This window comes from Tyto alba, unplaced genomic scaffold (assembly GCF_018691265.1).
Source record: "Tyto alba isolate M040663 unplaced genomic scaffold, T.alba_DEE_v4.0 Super-Scaffold_1000006, whole genome shotgun sequence".
Classification (NCBI taxonomy): domain Eukaryota; kingdom Metazoa; phylum Chordata; class Aves; order Strigiformes; family Tytonidae; genus Tyto; species Tyto alba.
The window spans coordinates 29242356-29261144 of record NW_024881272.1 but is presented as its reverse complement, the minus strand read 5'-3'; the positions used below and the strand labels follow the sequence as shown (position 1 = coordinate 29261144).

General features: G+C 44.8%; 1 protein-coding gene across 3 annotated transcripts in view; it reads left to right on the top strand.

The window, feature by feature from the left end:
* LRP8 (LDL receptor related protein 8) overlaps positions 1 to 18789 on the top strand; it is a 192779-nt gene that overhangs the window by 157270 nt on the left and 16720 nt on the right. For 2 of the 3 annotated variants that reach the window (XM_042805880.1, XM_033008758.2), the window contains 5 exons: positions 7117 to 7479; positions 14418 to 14540; positions 14900 to 15022; positions 17924 to 18043; positions 18173 to 18298. In XM_042805880.1, the coding sequence (XP_042661814.1) occupies positions 7117 to 7479; positions 14418 to 14540; positions 14900 to 15022; positions 17924 to 18043; positions 18173 to 18298 (855 nt within the window). The remainder of the gene's footprint in view (positions 1 to 7116; positions 7480 to 14417; positions 14541 to 14899; positions 15023 to 17923; positions 18044 to 18172; positions 18299 to 18789) is intronic. The other variant, XM_042805886.1, reaches the window with a different exon arrangement.

The following is an 18789-nucleotide window of genomic DNA, read 5'->3' as shown; positions in this document are numbered from 1 at the left end:
GGTTTGAATTTCTTGCTTTTCCTATTAAAAAAAAAAAAAAAAACAAAAAAACAAAAAAACAAAAAACAAAACCTGAGCTTGCAGATTTTCTGAGAATTAACAAATTGCCGTCAGTTGCCAATGTGACTAAAGTAGCTATTAAGATTCGGCTGAAGATCTGTCTCCTGAGTGGGACATAAGAAACCAGAAAGCAGTGAAGAAAATGGGCAGGTATAATAAGGCAGTTTGTGTCGCTGTATTAGCAGATGAGCAGAGAGTGGAAATCTGCCCAGTGGGTGAAAAGTGAGATATATGGAGTATGCTTGGCTGGGCAAAGTGTTTGTGATTTAAACTCTGCAGTGGCAAAATTGTCTCCTGGTCATTCAGAGAAAGTTCTGTGCAGGCAATCCTCACAACCATGGAGAGTCCTGCTCAATCCAAGAGGTCTGCATACGCAATAATATGGATTTTGCGTATCCTCTCACGGGGTCAAGGCCCTTTTCAGTAATGATCTGTTCTGGTTGCTGGAAGAACATTTACATATTCCTCAGAAATACATAATTTTGTGTGATAATATTAGAGCAGCTGTTAGTTGCATGGATATTATCAGATGTTTCTGAGGGATTTGCCAAATTGGCGTAATTTGTAAAATTGCCATTTTAATAAGCAAGTCATGTCTGAGGGAATAGGAGTGAGCTTGTCCCATATGCGTTCCAATTTTCAAAGTCAGAAGAGAGACCCACTAAACACATCCCAGCATATTTTTTTTGGCAGTTTAAATTTTGGCTAGTAACAAACATCTCCAGTCTGATTCAGCTGATTGTATTTCAGTCAGAATATAAAAGAGTAGTAAGTGTGTTTATCACCACAAGATCCCCATGGGATGTCTTGGATTTTAGCAAAAAGCAGCACATTATCAACTTTGGCCGTTCTGACCATCTTTTTTTTTTTTCTCCCAGTCTACTTTATTTTACCCCCAAACCTTCTCCACTGGACTCACTTGTTCTTCTTTTGAGGTCATTTTCAGTCATTTAACCAGAAGAACCTGTGATAAACTTTCTAGCACTTTTCTGGTATGAAGTAAAATTGAGGAGGCTATATGAGTTAGCAACCTTATTGCACATAAGTAAGATTAAAGACAGGGAAGAAATTCAGACACTGCATACCTTTTGTACCTAAGCTGCTTCTCTCCGTAAATTGTGGGGTCATAATAAATTATATTTTCAGAAAATTAAACCACTTCGAATGAATATATGATTCTCAGGAAATATATTCTAAATCAGTAAATACATCTTTGAACCAACTATTATTTATCAGCAGGGGCTTTGGCATCTGGTTGCTCCATTATAATTAACTAATACTATGCAAATACTGCTGCAGAGGATGGAAAAATAACTCATTTGTGTTTGAGGGGAGCAGTGTGGCAAAGGCAGTGAGCACATGCAAATACTAATTTGCAAGAGTGTGTGAGATGGCTCCTTAGCTACATTAGTGATTTGAACAATATCAGGAATTACTATCCTTCTGCAGTCTTCGTCTATATGGGCTTTTCGGTAACAATCACCATAGCAACAACCACTGTTAGTAGTGAGACTGCAATTCAGCTGCATTATTCCCTCCACGGGAGGCCTGTCATTTTTCAGAGCAATGCACTTCAAGGTCATCTTCATTTACCTCCATCTCTTTTGCTGTCCTTCCTGGAGGGCAGCTTTCCATGGGAAGCTTGTTGTTCTAGGCATGAATCTGTGCTTTAAAGGCTGGTATTTGACCGAAGATGTGTATGAAATATTCAGATATTTGGTAAGCATGCCAATCGTCTGCAGACAAACCAAATAATTTAGATAGAATTAAGCCTGAAAATAGATACTAGTTAAATAAAACTAACATGATGGCAGCATTGGTAATTGGCCTGGGAGTTCCAACTTCTTTTAGCTTGTTTGGACTCTGTAACTTCCTTATCCATGGTCCATCTCAAAGATTAATTTACGTGGTCCCTGGTAGCTGGGTTTGCACTTTGTGCAGAATACCTGGGCAGATGGAGCTCAGGCTTTCCACTCTTGCAGCCAAGTGGAGCTCAGACCCTAAACCTCACAGCTTAGGAGAGTTCCTGTAGTCCACCAGCCTCTTCTGCCAGTGTTGAAGCAGAGATAAATCAACAGATCTCTCCCACCCCAGTGCAAATGTTAGCATGCACAAATCATCCTTTACCTTCTTCGGAAGATCCAGTATCAGATTTAAGCAAACAAGAAATTTTGAGCCACCCTTCTTTAAGTTGCTTTGGGAAGGGTGTCAGAAAAACGCAGTGTAATAATTCGTCTTATTTTCTTGTCTTCAGCATCAGTAATTGCTGTTATCCACTTTACCACAAGTTTTAACAAATAATTACCTTTTTTTGAGTCATTCATGTAATTTCAAGTGGAACTGGCTTTTTTGGAGGAGAGAGGTAAATTAAATATCTGACTCTTACTGAAAAACTAGGAAACCTTTAATTAAAATTTAGCAATGTCAGCAGTTATAGTCCACTGTACGTAATTCCCAACTCCTATTAATGATGGATATCCTGTTTATTTCATATTTTGAATTTTATCCAGGTTTGAGAATCTATGCTCGGTAGAGATATCCATTGTAGAAACATTGTTATGTACAAATATATTTGGTTTTGAAATTACAGTTCTCAAAGTGCCCTGTATCTTTAGAACATTCTACTTTTCTCTATAATCACTTAAAAAATATGTGGTAGAATGATCTTAATTTTTTGGTGCAGCCCCTGAGCTAAGATTGTCCCTGATGCACCAGACCACTCACTAAAGCCTCTGGTTAAATCCTGGCTCTGGGCAAAAGAGAACCAGCCAGTACTGAAACACTAACTCCGTAACTGCAATCTCTCTCTGTTGTTGTGTTGTTTTGTTTTGTTTTTTTTTTAATTTCCTCTATCCAAAGACTGCTTCTGCTCCACTCTCCTCAAGAGATGTGACAAGACTGCAGCTGGAGGCTGTGAGACAAAACCTGTGACAGTTGTGCACTATATATTGGCATATAGTACAAGGCAGAAATTAATGCAGAACACCTCTCGTATATATTATCGATAGGCCAAAACAAATGTACACTATCACTTTGATGTGATATTTTGCTTCCTAAAACTGTGAAAAACCTCAACAGATTACAATAATCTACAAAATTGCTTTTGTGATTATGCTTGCTTACTGCTTTGAAGCCTGTTGGTTAAACACTTCTTCCTGACAAATACTTCCAAGATTTCTGCTTGGATCACTTTATATTTGAAGTAGGTTTTGCACCTTAGAGTACGACATTTATTAATTTCTTTGCCACTAAGAAAATCAAGCTAATACTGGTTTCCTTTGTTTTGCACGAATAAGCTTACAATAGGGCAGGTAGCACAATCAGAGAATGCAAACAAATTGCTCAAGTCCAAGAAAAAATACCCCAGTGATGATTTAATTACTATTTGTACATTTTCTATTGAAATGCTCTGGAGGCAGTGAAATGCTGCAGTGATGGGACTACCTAGGTACCCTGACAGTTTTATAAAAGGACGTGTGAAGTAAACTGTCCCTGGGACTTTAATTCCCCATCCTCATTTCTCAAGGGGCTATGTAAGATAATTTGTAGTGCTGCATTTTTATTAAGTTCTTCAACCAGCACCAAACCAGGCAGCAGGGACCCAGAGCACAAGCATGCTGGCTCTTGCATAGGTACAGAGAGACTGTAAGCAGCTTTTCTCCTCTGTTGCCTGTTTGTGCCAGAGAAAGTCCCTGAGTGGCTGGAAGCTGCAGACTTTGCTTTATCCTTGCATGCCCTGCGGATTTTAGCCATCAGAGAGGATAACAGAAGGGTGAGAGGAATTGGGATGTTATCTGCCTTCCCATGGCCAGCTGCACACAGAGACAGAGGTCTCTACTGGAGGCGTATGTGGCCCAGAAGGAGCTGTCCTATTTGAGCTGGCCTGAAGATAGCCATTAGATCTGTAAATGAAGAAAAAGGCATTTTTATTTCGTGAGTTCCCCAGGAGGCATCTAGAGCGGCCTTTTGCAGTGGGGACCACTTGACCAGTGCTCCCACTCGGCACTGCCACTGGCTGCTAGCGTGTGCACTGCAGTGGCCCCTGCGGCAGCTCTGGTGCCTGTCCAGCAGCCTCCTTGTCGTGGCACAGTGGTAGCAGCCCATCAGTCTTACTGGTTGTCCCTGCAGCGTATGGCTGCTGTAATTGCAGGCGGGAAGACCTGAGCACAAAGAGCTGCTTTTCTGTTGCCTCGGCCTTGTCCCAGTGCGGGTGATGCCCTGTCGGTGCTGGTGCCGCAGCCCCTGGCTTTAGCTGTGTGGGTGAGTTGCAGAGATTGATCCCCACCTGAGGACTGCAGTGGTAGGAAGGGAGGGGGAATTAGCAACAGCCTGACTGCTGTGCTTGTTCAGTGGAGGGAGAACTTGTAGTCTCTAGTGCTGTCATCACACTAAATTTAATTTTTAAACAGAAATAAAATAATCATGACCATGAGATTTTTCTAGCTAGTAATTCACAAGCTTCCCTGAGAAAGTCCTCGTGAGAGCTTGCAAAAGCTGAACTGCTTCTTTTTTTCAGGCTGTGATTATCAGTAATTTTGTATCTGTACTGAGATCTGTAGGTGCAGAGGAGGAGCTTTTGTTCAAACTTCCATTGTCTGTATCCCACACATAAGTTTATCAATCGCTAATTTGCCAGTGCAGCAGATTTCTGAAGAGAAATGCGTGTAGACAGAGGGAGGGTTGGAGCTGGGGCCAGGAAAACAACAGGGGGGAAAAGATGGGCTTGTTGCAGATGGGGGAAAGGAAATTTATGCATGTTGGGAGTGTGCAAATCACTACAACCTTGCCCAGAAATTAGGGATCAAAGGACTATGCTCACTGATCTGTTTCTGAGATTCATCAAAATAATGGCAGAAAAGCAATTTCTTCTCAGCCTTGATTTCTTACAGAAACTGTACATAGGCCTAGAAATATTCCTGTTTCCTACTTCCTTTTTTAAACAGATTTGGAAGATGTAACTGTTACCTGAAATTTCCACTTGGCAGTTCCATATTATGCATCATTGGCAGAGAGCATTAGGTTACACAGCTGTGTGATGATCGATAGAGTGAATAGATCATTTTATCTCTAGCTATGGGATAAGTCTAGAAAAGTATGCTCAGTGAAGAAAAAGAGCAGAATTTGGGTGAAAACAAGAGCAGTTTAATGGTCTCAATTCTGCCATGCAAAGGAGGGGTTTTTTAGATGCTTCACCAGACTGTGCTCTTACTTCAGGTCCTTATGAGAGGGATTCATTTCCTAATATTGGTTATCTGATCTCAGTTCCCTCTGTTTGAAGAGGATAAATTTTAACCCCTCCAAGAGACAGTTCTTATCCCAAGGTAGATGGCAGGAGTTGCCTGTTGGGGGCATCTTTCTATGTCCAAAAAACTGTACTCAGAAGGAGCCCGAGCAATCTGCCTGGACCAGATGATACTTTGATGTCTAACACTAGATCCTCCTTCGGTGACCCTGCTCTGTTGCATGTAATTATTGATGTCACATTGGGCACACAGCAGTGTGCAGCTGAGATTCTCTTTAACTTTTATCCCTGTTGGAGGGAGCTTGGGTTGTAGCCAGTGCCATGGTAGTATTGCATAAGGAAGGCAAATCGGTTTTTCTTCAAATTAGGCAGATTGCTACTCTGGTAGACAGTCACATCTGGAAAACCTGGGACTAAATAGGACAGAGCACAGGGCAGGAGGAGAGAAGTATTTCTATTGTCACGCTCTGGTGTAAAATGACGGGTTGCTTAGGTTAACAGACAGGACCCAGCAAGTTTTCAAGCTAGAATGTGAAAAAGTATCTGTGTACAAGTGAACATGTTCTTAATTGCTAGATAGAGTTTAATTCCCAGGTATAAACCAGACATATTTCAGTAGAACACCACCACTGTGTTCCTGTTGTTGACAGAAGGCTGGGATATGATAACTCCTTTACAGAGATTCTGTTGCTTTCCAGATACATTTGCCATTGCAGTGATCAGTACAGTCTGATCTGTGTGATTTATCATAGGGGCTCTGTAGAGACAACAGTAGATAGTTCAGCTTCTGAAAACAGAAGGACTTCTAAGTGCAGTGTAGGAAAACCAAACAAACAAACAAAATCCCACAACTTTATGGTAATTTATTTGTGTGTATTTATTGTACTTGTAATTTACCAAAGCCATAACTTTCCTGTAGATGACTGAAACTGCAGAAGCAAAATTCTTTAAGTAACTACCTAAAAGTACTTACAGAGAATTCCTTCCAGGGTCTTGGTTCCCTCACACCTTGATGAAATAAAATGAATGTGATCTGCACATTGTTGGAGTACCTCAAAGTTTAATTTGAGCAGGCTTCTCTGGTTCATCTGTCCATTAGGCTTGCAGAGGAGAGTACTCCACTCAGCTTCCTATCTGACAAACGCCTCATTTGTATGTTAATGTTGAGTTGTGATTTCCAGGGAAGACATTCAGTGTGTTGTAAAGGGCCTTACTGGCAGATTGCAGCTAAATTGATGCTCGACTCACTAAATATTTACCCTACACATCCCACTTAATATGTCCAAAACCAGGCACACTGTGAAATCCTGAAACCTGATTCTGTGCTTATGAAAGTCAGGAAGCTGGTAATGTCAGTGCAGAGCAAAGCGAAGCTCTGTGCGAGTCCCCCAGTGTGTGCCAGCACATCTCCAGCCCACCCTGCAGCCTCCCCACTCTTTCTGTGCTGTCACCCCACGTGCCAGGGCTTGCCTGGCTGCTCTTGCCTCAACACCAGGGCAGCGCTGCAGCTGCCCCCCCACCTTTTCCTAGCTGCAGCTCTTGCAGTCCTGCCACCCCTTCTTCTGCAGGGCTGGCCATGGCCCATGGGGGCTGCATGCTATGGCACAGTGCGGGGGATGACCACTTTGTCTTCACCTGCTCCTTGCCATGTAGCTTACCATTGGGAACAATATTTTGGGTTAGGACAGCCAAGATAATACTTTTGTGCACTCGCCTTCCCCCTGTCTTAGATGTTCCTAACGTGCTAAAGTTGGCACAGTGGTGAGGGGTAGGTTGGAGACCTTGCAGCTCACCTGTTTGTTTTTATTCCCAAGCCTGTTCTCCCAATGAGTTCCAGTGCAGTAACAAGTCGTGCATCTCCATCATCTTCGTGTGTGACGGTGACAATGACTGTGGGGATGGCAGTGATGAAAGAAAGTGCTCACCGCTGACCTGCAACCCCAATGAGTTCCAGTGCAACAACAGCGTGTGCATCCCAGAGCTGTGGGTCTGCGATAACCAGCCAGACTGTGAGGATCAGTCGGACGAGTCCATAGACAAGTGTGGCTACGATGCCAAGGCCCTCAACACCTGCGCAGCTCACGAGTTCCAGTGCGGCAACGGTGAATGCATCCACCTGAACTGGAAGTGCGACGGGGATGAGGACTGCAAGGACAAGTCTGATGAGCAGGACTGCCGTGAGTGTCTGCAGGGGGAGGGCAGAGCTGAGGGCTCTCTTCTGTGGGGGAGAGGGGCCAGAAGGCTGCTGTGGGCTGTGTTTTAAGGCAAGTCTTTGATGTCTGTGCAGCAACTGTGTGCCTGACAGGGAGCGTTTGTGTCCCAAATGGTATGGCTCGGTGCCCAACCCAGCAGGGTCATGTATATTCAGACTCCTTTTATGTTTTTTCGTTGAGGATTCACAGAGGAGGTGCAAGAGCTGTTGGATGGTACCCCATGCCTCAGAAGAGATCTGTTTCACTAGAAGGACGAGGAATGGAAAATGGGAAAAATGTTGAAAGCCCTCAGGCTGCACGGTGAGGTCAGGGCCTGGAGGTTAGAAACCACAATGCTAAAGAGAATATGTCATCAGCAGAAAAAAAAAAAAAATCATTTTCTGTCTGTGAAGTTAGAGTATACTGAACGAGGCAGTCAGTAGCAGCACCTCTGAAGAATCCAGTTTGAAATGCACTTTGAACTTGGCTTAGTAAAGGCACAGAGCTAATAAATAATGAATTTCTTTTCAGCTGGCTTTATGCATTTAACATGGTGTTGTTGGTGTGCACGGGATTTTGAATGTTTCATTCATTTTTAGCCACTAAACTGTTCAAGCTGGTCATTTACCTGAGGAGGGAGAAGTAGAGACAGACAAGAAAATAAGAGCAAAATGTTTTGCTAAAATATTCATAATGACAAGATTGAAATAAAATATTTACATAGCTGTATATATTTAGCAGCTCTGACATTGGGCCACCTCTGGGGAGGAAGGCAGCAACCAGCTGCAGAAACGAGACATTTTTGCAAAGGTACCTAAGAAAATTTACCACTTTTGCCAGCACCATCTTTTCATACACATGACAACACTGAGTCCAGGCTGGTGAGCTCAGAGCAGCTTTGTGGGAGAGCCCTTCAAGGAGCAGGGGATCATATTTCCTCCCAGGCAGAGGCAGATACAAATTCAGTGGCTGCTTTAGCAAAAGAAGGAAGATTTAGTATGTCCTGGACACCACAGTTTGCACTTCAGGAGAGCAAGGGGATGACCCACTGTGCCTTTAAAAGAGCCAAGGACTCTTTTAAAAGAGAGGTAAGAGGGGAGAGTAGGAGAAGCCAGGTAAGTTTTGTTAGGACTACAGCTTTGACTGCTGGGTATAAGGATGACATCACTGTCAACTCCCTTCCGAGTAGGGATGGATTAGGTAGCATGTCTTTTCCTTCCTCCTCAAGAAGGTGACACAGGAGCTGACAGAGCTCTTGGGCAGCTGGTACCCAGGCAGTGCTTCCAGGGTCTGAAGTGTCACAGGGACAGTGGAGTCAGGAGACAAAGTTGGTTCCTGGCATCCATCTCAGTACGGACTGTAAGAAAGCCAGGCAGGAGCATGTCTGGTGGAGATGTGCACTGCTACCTGGGACAACCTGTGTTGTTCGGTGCCTGTTTTCATTCTGAGACTCCCTGCAGACAGTCCTCTACGAGTATCCCCTGCAAACCAGGAGGCAGTGGCTAGGCCCACATTACAAACACAGGGGAAGAACTGGTGTCTGGCACAGGGGACTCCCGGCAGAACTGACCTCTGTCCCACAGGTTGCATTCCCTGCAGTGACAGCAGCTTGGCAGGATGGCTGAGTTTAGACAATTTGGGAGAGGGAAAGGTGAGCTCCCTTCTGGTTCCAAACAGTGAAAGAGGCGAGCAGCTTACAGATGGCTCTTTACAATGAAATGTCTCTCAGATTTCAATCCCTGTTGTTCAGTTTGAAAGGAAATGTCTTTTACAGCCCCCATTTTATTTTGACACTGCTGGGTGAGAGGAGTGGGACTGTGCCCATGTACACTGCTGAGGCAGAGGGAACACTCTGTTCCCCAGCTTCTTTCCTTGATCTGACAGACACCAGCAATATCCACCTGAGCTCAAACTGCCAAGACATGAGTCCCAAAAGGAGCACGGCTCTGACAGCACCCCTCAGCTGCAGAGCAGCTTCACCAAGTGGCACCTCCAGATACGCCAAGGGCAGCCTTCCTGGGGCAGAGGACACAGCTGGACACCGCTGCAGCACAGCACAGTGCTGACAACCAGTGGAGGAAGGAGGAAATGTGGCAGAAGTGACTTGAGACAATTATACCTCTGACTAGGAGAGATTTAGCCCCCGAAGTTTTTTCCCAGTTAAGTCTGAGTACAGCACAACATGCAGCTTATCTACCCAGGAGAAACGAGCATGTGAGCTGCTTCTGCTGCTTTCAGTCCTGTGGGCCAGGAAACAGTGGGAGTCAAAGCCTTGTGTTGTAGCTACTGCAGTGCTCCTTTGTACGGAGTGCCTGGTTCTGCCCTTTACACCCATGCAAACTAGGAGTCACCCCAGTGCCACAGAGGTACGTGAATCTGCTGCTGTTTACACTGCAGGGAGTGGAATCTCCATGGTAGTAGCCAGGAGAGGACTTGTGGCACTGAGTGCTCATGTAGCTGATGGGTCAGGTGGGCCAGAGTCAAAACTGATGTTGCTTCCCCATCCTAAGTGCAGAGGTTGCTTGGGTGCAAGTGCCTGCAGCAAGAAAGTGACATTTGAGAGTTCTGGAAACTCAACAACCCCGTTCGTCTGCTGAACTGAAGAGCTTAGGGATTGACCTTTATTATGTTTTTTCCCTCTCCAGAAATTCTCTCTATGAGATCAGTATCGCATGGCACGCAGGGAGTTACAGGTGTATGACACTGCTTCATCCCCTTAGCAACAGGGATGGCACAAGTACTGCTAGGTTTGAGTTGATTAAAACTGCAGACACTGGCACTACCTCTTCTCTTGCAAATGGGAATCATATGGGGTTTGCATTGTATAAAATAGAGTGATGGGAGCTAATTCTTTTAAAAAAAAGTCATGAGGCCATCACCAGTCACTTGTTATAATCATTTTGGGGTGATAAACGAGTAGAGCAGAAGTGAAGGGTGACAATTGGTGAACAGGTTTTGGCAGCGAGACAGCAAATAAATAGGAGCAAATGAGTCATTTCAGGAAAGCTGTGTGAGAACATTGAGTGGTTGGGTTTTTTCCCTAGCATATATATTCAAATATGTATGTATATTTATAAAATGAACATTAGGTTAGATTTATTAGTCTCCAAATCTGGAGTGGTTATATTTTTAAATGTCCTTTGCAACTCGGGGCATCCAGGAGGGAGAATAAATAATGCTTACAACTGACAGCTAGAAAACAGATCCTTTGAGACCTGACTTTGCACTTTCCTGTCTCTGTCTCCCCATCTATAAAATGGGATTGATACATTTTGCAAATGCTGGGGTTTTCTTGAGATTAAGTTCATTTGGGGGAGGGAGCAGTGGAACAGAAGACAGAAGAAACGCAGGCTCAGACTTGGAATCTGGAATGTATGTTCTGAATTTGAGAAATACATCTTTGTGCCCAGTATTTGCAAATGGAAAGTGTGTCTGAGTGCGCCTATTAATTTACCAGGGCTTTGGTAAATTGTTTCATATTTGTTTTGCAGAGCAGAGGAGATGACTATAAAACTACTGAGATTTCACTGATTTAAACCCTCCAAAATAGCACAGCAATTTTCTGAACATCTTGTGCAAATAAACAGCACAGCTCTTCCCTCTTCTTGGGATAGTGCTCTGCTTTGGGAATGGCTGTGATGGCAGCCTGCTGTCAACTCTGCCAGTGGTGCTGAGGTGGGTTTGCCTCCCAGCTTCAGGATAGCAAAGTTCCTGGCCCTCTCCCCTCAGATTTATGCTCTCCAGGCCAGGTATAAACATAGCATTCTCTCTCCTCCTATTGACAAACACACCAAAAAAATAGAAATGCTGTATATGCATTTTTGATATCTTTGTGGTCAGTAAGAGTTGTTGCTGTATCTGCTCTTTTGAGCTGGCTGTTAAGATGCTCAGGGGCCATTCCTTAAAGGTCTGAGCTTTCACAGCTCTGCTGGAGCAAGAAGTGAGCCAGGAAACCAAGCTCGTTCTCCAGACTTCCGTCTCTTCTTGAAGCAAAAACTTTGTGCAGTGATGTTGTACAGTCCCACATCTGTGTTTTGCAGTCCCTGTAGCAACAGAGCTAAGAGCTGTGCTGTCATTTTTTTCTCTCAAGTCTTGTGGTGCTTGTGCAACATTATCTTTGAAGTTCCTGCAAAATTCTCTTTCATTTTAATTTGTTTTAGGATTAGAAACCCTTCTATTCTTAGCATCGAGCTAAAACTGCTTTTTAGAAGAGCTTTGAAGATTACAGTTTAAGAAAATTAGTAGGTTTTATAATGACTGTTTTCCAAATCTGTAGCTGTTGTCACGCAGATTTATTTGATAAGCTGGACACCTGTTCCTCGTGGAGGAAAGACAAGACTCTCATTAGCTTTAATTACATGTTATACTTTTGGTGGGGCTTAATACTTATAGTCAGAAATGGAGGACCATCCTTTCATGTGTCCACATGTAGAAGTTGCTACAGAAAAAGTGAAGTAAACTGTTTTTCCTATCGGGGGTGAAAAGAAGAAATAATTGTGGCAAGGGAATTTTTGGCTAGACAGTAGGAAAAGCCTTGCAATGGCCAAGGTTTAGCTTGGAAGAGGGATTGCCTAGTGGGAAGGTGGTCTCTCCGCCATCAGGGCTTCTCCAGGCAAGTGGTTGTACATGACAGGTTCAAGCAGAAGTGCCTCCACCTCCCTGCAGGAGCTCTCAGTGCCACTTCCAGATCTGTGGTCTGTGATTCTCCCAGACCACAGCTTTGTTTCTTCCCCTCCTTCATTTTTCTCCATTTAGAGCAGCAGTTCCCACATGCTTAGTTTGGAGCTGCTGTCCCAGATGTCCCACTGAGGTTTCCCATTTCTGTGCCTGGGTTTATTAGCTGAAATGTGGTGACACAGCTGGTCCCATAACTCTGTTTATTGCTTGGGAATTTTTTCTCACTTTGCAGCTTTTTATGAATACAGTGCATATGGCTTTCCTCTCCAAGGAGCAGTGCTATTTCCAAACTTCCCTCACATGACTACTGTGTATTTCTAAAGGCAGGATTTCTCCCTTCCCCCACCAGCCCTGCAGTTACGGCTTTTCCCGTCTCTTGTGCCCTTCGCCAGCTGAAGATGCGCTAGAGCTAAGTCTAGTGAAGCAGTCGTGAATCCGGATCCTGCATCCTGTGGGACGCAATCACCAATAATGCTAAGCCTTTGTGCAACTAATACCTTATGGTATCAATACTAGCTCACTTCATGTCTGTGGCTCTTCCTGGGTTATCTGAAAGTAGTAATTTCTGTATTAGAACCAGTTTGTCAAATTGTCAAGGAAAGTCTGCTACGTAGCTCTCACCTCCCATGTAGTACCATCAGTGCTGACCTCCTCTAGCTATTCAGAGGCAGTGATTTTCTGTCATATGATACCAGGATGCAATCAGCAAGATGAAAAGGCTAGAATCAAGAGCTCTCCAGGGTGTGCTGCCTTAATAGGATTTTGAGAAAACATCTGTAAAACGGTCCCCTCAGAATTAATCTGCGTAACGTGTCCCGGGAATGAGGAGCCTGTTTTGCCAGTGAACTCCAGGCTGCAGCCCTTTGCTGGCTAGTGAGGGCCTGTGTACTTTGTCTGCTCAAGTCTGGTCCCAGCCAGGGAGGTCTCTCGCTTGGTGTAACCTTGGGGAGGGAAACATGACTGCTTTTAGTATGGTCAGTGCAGCTGTCTGTTTTATTTTTTTCCCCAGTTTTGCTGTTCACCAGATCTGGTTTGAGTCTGTAATAATCTGACCGGAACAAATGAGCTTCAGGCTTGAAACTAGGCCTGACACTGTGGAGATGTTTTTGGCCTGTAACCCCAAGAAACGCCAAGCCGCGGTGCAGTGGAGCTCTTCTGCTTTCCAGTGGTCTGTTAGCTCATGGGCATTTAGTAACCCTAATGATCATGTCTGTGTTGCTAGTTTCATCCCATCACCAGCAGAGATAAAGAAGTCATTATTCCACTCTGCTCAGTGCTTGTCAGGCCACACCTGGAATACTGTGTTCAGTTTTGGTCCTGGCTATACAGAAAATCTGCGGACAGGCTGGAGAGGGTCGAGAGAAGGGCCACAAAGATGATTAAAGGACTGGGCAGCCTGCCATGTGAGGAAAGGCTGAGAAAACTGGGTTTGTTTAGCCTTGAGAGGAGAGGCTTAGGAGAGACCTTATCCCCATGTTCCAGTATTTAAACGGTGACTACAAAGAAGATGGAGTCTCCCTTTTTACAAAGAGTCACATGGAAAAGATGAGGGGTAATGGGTACAAGTTACTCCTGGGGAGATTCCAATTGGACACAAGGAAGATTTTTCACAATTAAAACCATCAGCCATCTGAATAATCTCCCTAGGAAAAGTGATGGATTCCCCAACACTGGACACTTTTAAGATTCAGCTGGACAGGGTGCTGGGCCATCTTGTCTAGACAGCACATCTGCCAAGAAAGTTGGACCAGATGATCCTTGAGGTCCCTTCCAACCTGGTATTCTATGATTCTATGTTTAAATGTATTTTTTTCAGAAGGAAGGAGAGCTGAGGAGCAGTTGCCTTTGCCCACTCAGTGCCACTCGGCACTCCTAGTTGGAAAGCAGCCTGACCTCTCACATAGACAAGACGCCCCACTCCAGTGCTGATGGTTTTGCTGCCTGCTTGCTTTTGTGCGTCTCACCCAAGACGCTTCACTGTCTGCACTGATTCTGTTTTGACTAGATCTGCTCATACGGGCCTTGGGGGCTCTTTTCCCAAGGACATAGAGGGTTATCTGGGATGGCAGAGGGGCACAGGAGGACAGTGGCTGCCTCTGTTGCCTTGGTGGAAGCAGACAATGCTCTGTAGCATTTGCTGACAGAGGGTGTAAAACTCCAGCAGTGTCAGTGGCACATGGCTCAAAGGTACCACACAAAACAATTCAAGTCCTTTGGGGCTAATGCTTGAATGTGTTGTCTTAAAGCTCTGGTGACCTGCCAGCCAGATGAATTCCAGTGTGGTGATGGGACCTGTATCCACGGAGCAAAGCAGTGTGACAAGGTGCATGACTGTCCTGACAACAGCGACGAGGCAGGCTGCGTCCAAGGTAGGTACGAAGTAGGTATAGCTCTGCGCTCCTTGTGCTCTGCGCTGTAAGCCTGCGAGAGCTGCGTGGCCATTGGAAAGGGAAGAGGCTTGTGCTGCTCCTCTGGGCCATGGCAGGCTGCTTCCCGTAGAGAGTTTTAAGCCATTCTGGCAGCGGGGTTGCTTGGGAGAGATGATTGTGCTGACTGGGCAGAGTGCATGACTTTAAAAGTTCCTTGCATGATACTGAGGCTTAATGTTCATTTGCTTAATCTCATCCCATTTCTGCTAATGGCACCCTCTTGAAGCTTTATGTCAGGCTTTTTGTTGTCATGAGCCTCATCTAACTTAGTTGCTTTCCTCTCTTGCCCGACACGACAGAGTCAGCATGTGAAAGTCCCAGCAAGTTTCAGTGTAAGAGTGGAGAGTGCATTGACGGAGGCAAAGTGTGCGATTCACATAGAGACTGCAGGGACTGGTCTGACGAGCCTGTGAAAGAATGTGGTACAGTACTTGCCTTCTACATGTTGCTCCTGTTGTAACTGCTTCCCCTCTTCTCCATCTGGTGCTCACAGCTTTGAGTGTAACCACATGTAGCTGCTAATGCTATTTCTCACTCTGCTCCTCTTTCCTTGCCTTTATTCTCTCATCACCTTTCATATGAATATAATTAGTAGCCTAGTCTGATCATCTGTAAGTGTGAACTGTGCCCTTCTCAGCTCAGTTTTTATTCTTGGAGGGATGTATGAACTGAGCACGGGACTAGGAACCAGGAATTCCCTCTCTCCCCGGATACTAGTGTCCCCCACAGCACAGACCAGTTTCTTTAGTTTCATTGCCTAAATTATCATTGAACTGTAAGATGATGAGAACATAAAAATTTAGTATTAGGAACATACTTTGAAGGTGAAAACACAGAGCGTGACAGCAGTCACTGGGAGAAGACTTCAGCCGTTGCTGGGTTTTACATGTTGTTGCTGCTTCCCTTCAAAATGAGAGCAGGTTGCTCTCCACAGCATCCTGCCAGCTCTGGGCTACTGAGAATGCACAAGCCACGAGAGCCGGGGCTGCCTCGGGGCTGTCAGTGTCAGCAGCACAGCAAGCCCAGGCCAGAGAGCTGCCGCTCTCCCTAGGGCAGCCCCTCCCTCACCTCTCCCACCCGGCATTGTGGGCACCAGCCCCACTCTGCAGCATTACTCAAACACATTTGTTTTTTTTCCCAAGGGCAGAAGAGTGTCAGACAGGCGTCCCTTTCCATGACACCATGGAGCACCAGTAGCACGGAGCTCAGTGCCTGCCTCTTAAATAACTCACGCTGGGGAAGAACTGTCAGTCTGTCCTCTGTATCAGACAAGAAGTGTGTGTGCATGCCTAGTGAGGATGCTCATACCTTGTGCTTTCAGTATGCCCTTGCTTTCTTCCACACTAATCCGCATCTCCCTGTCTTCCTGAGTGGATGTTGCAACCTGTCTGTCTGTGGAAGTCTCCCAACAAAGCTGGCAGCCCAGTTTGCCTTAGGCAGTGGCACGGCACAGCTGGGTTTGGTGCTCAACCGTACAGTGGTGCCATGGCTGACTTGATGCAGTCCCGGGCTGGCAGTGAAGTGACATTGGAGTTAAGAAGTTGAGCAGAGAATAGCCCCCAAAGGAAACATGTTTCTTTAAGAGTGCAGAATGATGTGGATTGCTGTGAATGTGTAACACCCACGTAGAAGTAATCCACACAGAAGACAGGAGGCGCAGGACACGCTCCTCATCTTGGTGTGTGTGTCTAGCTGTGTGCTAGACACTGCCGTGCCCTCCGTGATTTCCCAAAAAAAAAGTGTGGCTGAAGACAGAACGCTTATTTTAGGCAGGCAGTGAATACACTGATGAAGTTTGAGGAATGGGCAGCAGCTGACCAGCAGAAGGAGAACAGACTAATGTCTCTGCCTGGTTCCTCCTCAGCTCCTATTAAGAAGTGCACTTGATTTAGTCTCTAAATCCGTTCCACAGAGCACCTCTGAAACCACGTGAATCATCTGAGTGAGGGTTTTGCTTGTTAAGTCGAAACAGCCTTTGTAGTATTTTGCAGAGAGCAGTTGTGCATGTTTATGACCCAATTTGCCAGGGGCCTATGCAAGTGTAGGAATAGGTGATATCCATTAATAAACATCATTGAACAGTGAGAACACGCAGTGTGACTCTGTGGACACCTTCCTGGAGCCTAGTGACCTTGCTCTATTAATAATGTATTGATATCTGTATCTGTGTGTCTTTGATAGGAAGGTGAAAGCATCCCAGAGCTAAGATGGGGTTCCTTCTGGTATGGTATTTTCCTAGTCTTACTGGCTTAATTGGCTTGTAGTTGTTTCTATTGTCCTCCGAGAGCACTGGTTTAATGGCTCTGCTGTACTGCTCACCTGCAATGTGCAAGGAGGCAAGACGTAAAGGATAAAATGAAAAATTTGCCTTTAAATTGCATTGTAGATCAAAGCAAATCAGTTTGGCTTGTTCTAGTGAGGCCATCCCTGAGATTCCACAGCTTCTGTTCAGCAGTCATACTTAGGGAGAAGACTTTCTCTTCACTTTTTGTAGGTTAATTACAACAAATGTTATTTCTGACAGGAAACCAGCTTTCCTCAACCCCTCATTCAGTTCTAGTTAGAAGGATCCATTTGGTTTGGTTTTGACTTCAGCACTTGAAAGCAGGATCAGAGAGGTGGCCTTGGATTAGACAGGGACTCAGGAGAGGATGGGGGCTGTTGCTTCATAAATTGCACACTTGGGCTAATGCAGGCTGCCAGCAGAGACTGTCTGGTGGGATGTGTTTGTGGGAGGACTTTATCTTGGTGCTAACGGAGTATCTCTGACAGACTGTACTTGGGTATATTCTGGAATTTTCACATAGATCATTCCTCGGTGCTAGATGGGAAAATAGTACAGTATTTCAAAATAGTCTGGCCTCTGGGAGATGAGAGTCCCCCAGCATGAATTTTTAAAGCTCATGTTGACTTTTTTGAACAGTCTCTCTGAACCAGTGCATGTGGAAGGCGGCATCTCCTGGAGAGAGCCCTTAAGTCCCTTGGAAGTTTCTCACATGTGGCAGAACATGCTCAAAGCAGCGGCTCTCTGATGCGATGAGATGCAGACTCACATACGCTGTATCCCCAGGGCTCCCTGTTCATTTAGCCACTAGCTTTCAGTCCAAATGATCCTGCAGTGTTGGTTTGGAATAATAAAGAGCAAGAAAGTGATATGGTGGTGGCTTCCTATCTGTGAAGTCACTCATATGCTCTATGGGGCCAGCTCCTGGCTACCAAAAGTTGATAGATATGGGAAGATTTCTGAGGATGCCTTTTAATTTTATTCAGTCTTACAACTAAAAGCCCTCCTTTGTCATAGATGTTCTGTATTTCCCTTCCAGGTATTAATGAATGCTCTATGAACAACGGTGGTTGCTCACACATATGCAAAGACTTGAAGATTGGTTATGAATGTGAATGCCCGCCCGGATACAAGCTTCTGGATAAAAAAACGTGTGGAGGTAATTTACATGCAAACAGCAGTCCCTTGTGTTTCACCATACAGAGACGTGATTATATTCACTTCAGCATTGCTCCATCACAGATGGTTTGATTTCAAGTTATTGATGGGTTTCAAACACTCCTTTCAGACATAGATGAATGTGAGAATCCAGACGCTTGTAGCCAGATCTGCATTAATTACAAGGGGGACTACAAATGCGAGTGCTACGAGGGATATGAGATGGACACCCTGTCCAAGAACTGCAAAGCTGTAGGTAAGACAGTGCCACAGGCACTTAAACTCTGCTTGCTCAACACCATGACTCCGATAAGAAAACATGCTTGCAGGGCTGAGGCTAGGGGAACAGAAACAAAAAGAAACTAGCAAAGCAAGCAAGCAAAGACATTTCATTTCAAGCAGCACAGAACTGCTGCAGTGATAGCAGATGCATCTCTAGGCAAGAACTACTGATCATGCAGATCAGAATATTTTAACAGTGTACAGAGCAAGATTACAGTCACTAGCTGGCTGTTTGAAGTTGAAACTAGAAAAGAAAGTCTCTTGACAGGTGTTACTAAAAACAGTGCAGCAAAAACATTTAGTGGTAGTAGCATTAAAAGGAAGAAAACATCCCAATTACACCATGATAGGTTAGCCACCTCTCCGCTCTCCCAGCCTCTTATGCAAATAGCAACGTGAACACCAGCAGTTTGCTCGACCTTATTGCAAAAATTAATGTTAATGTCAGAGGGATAGAAAGCTGAA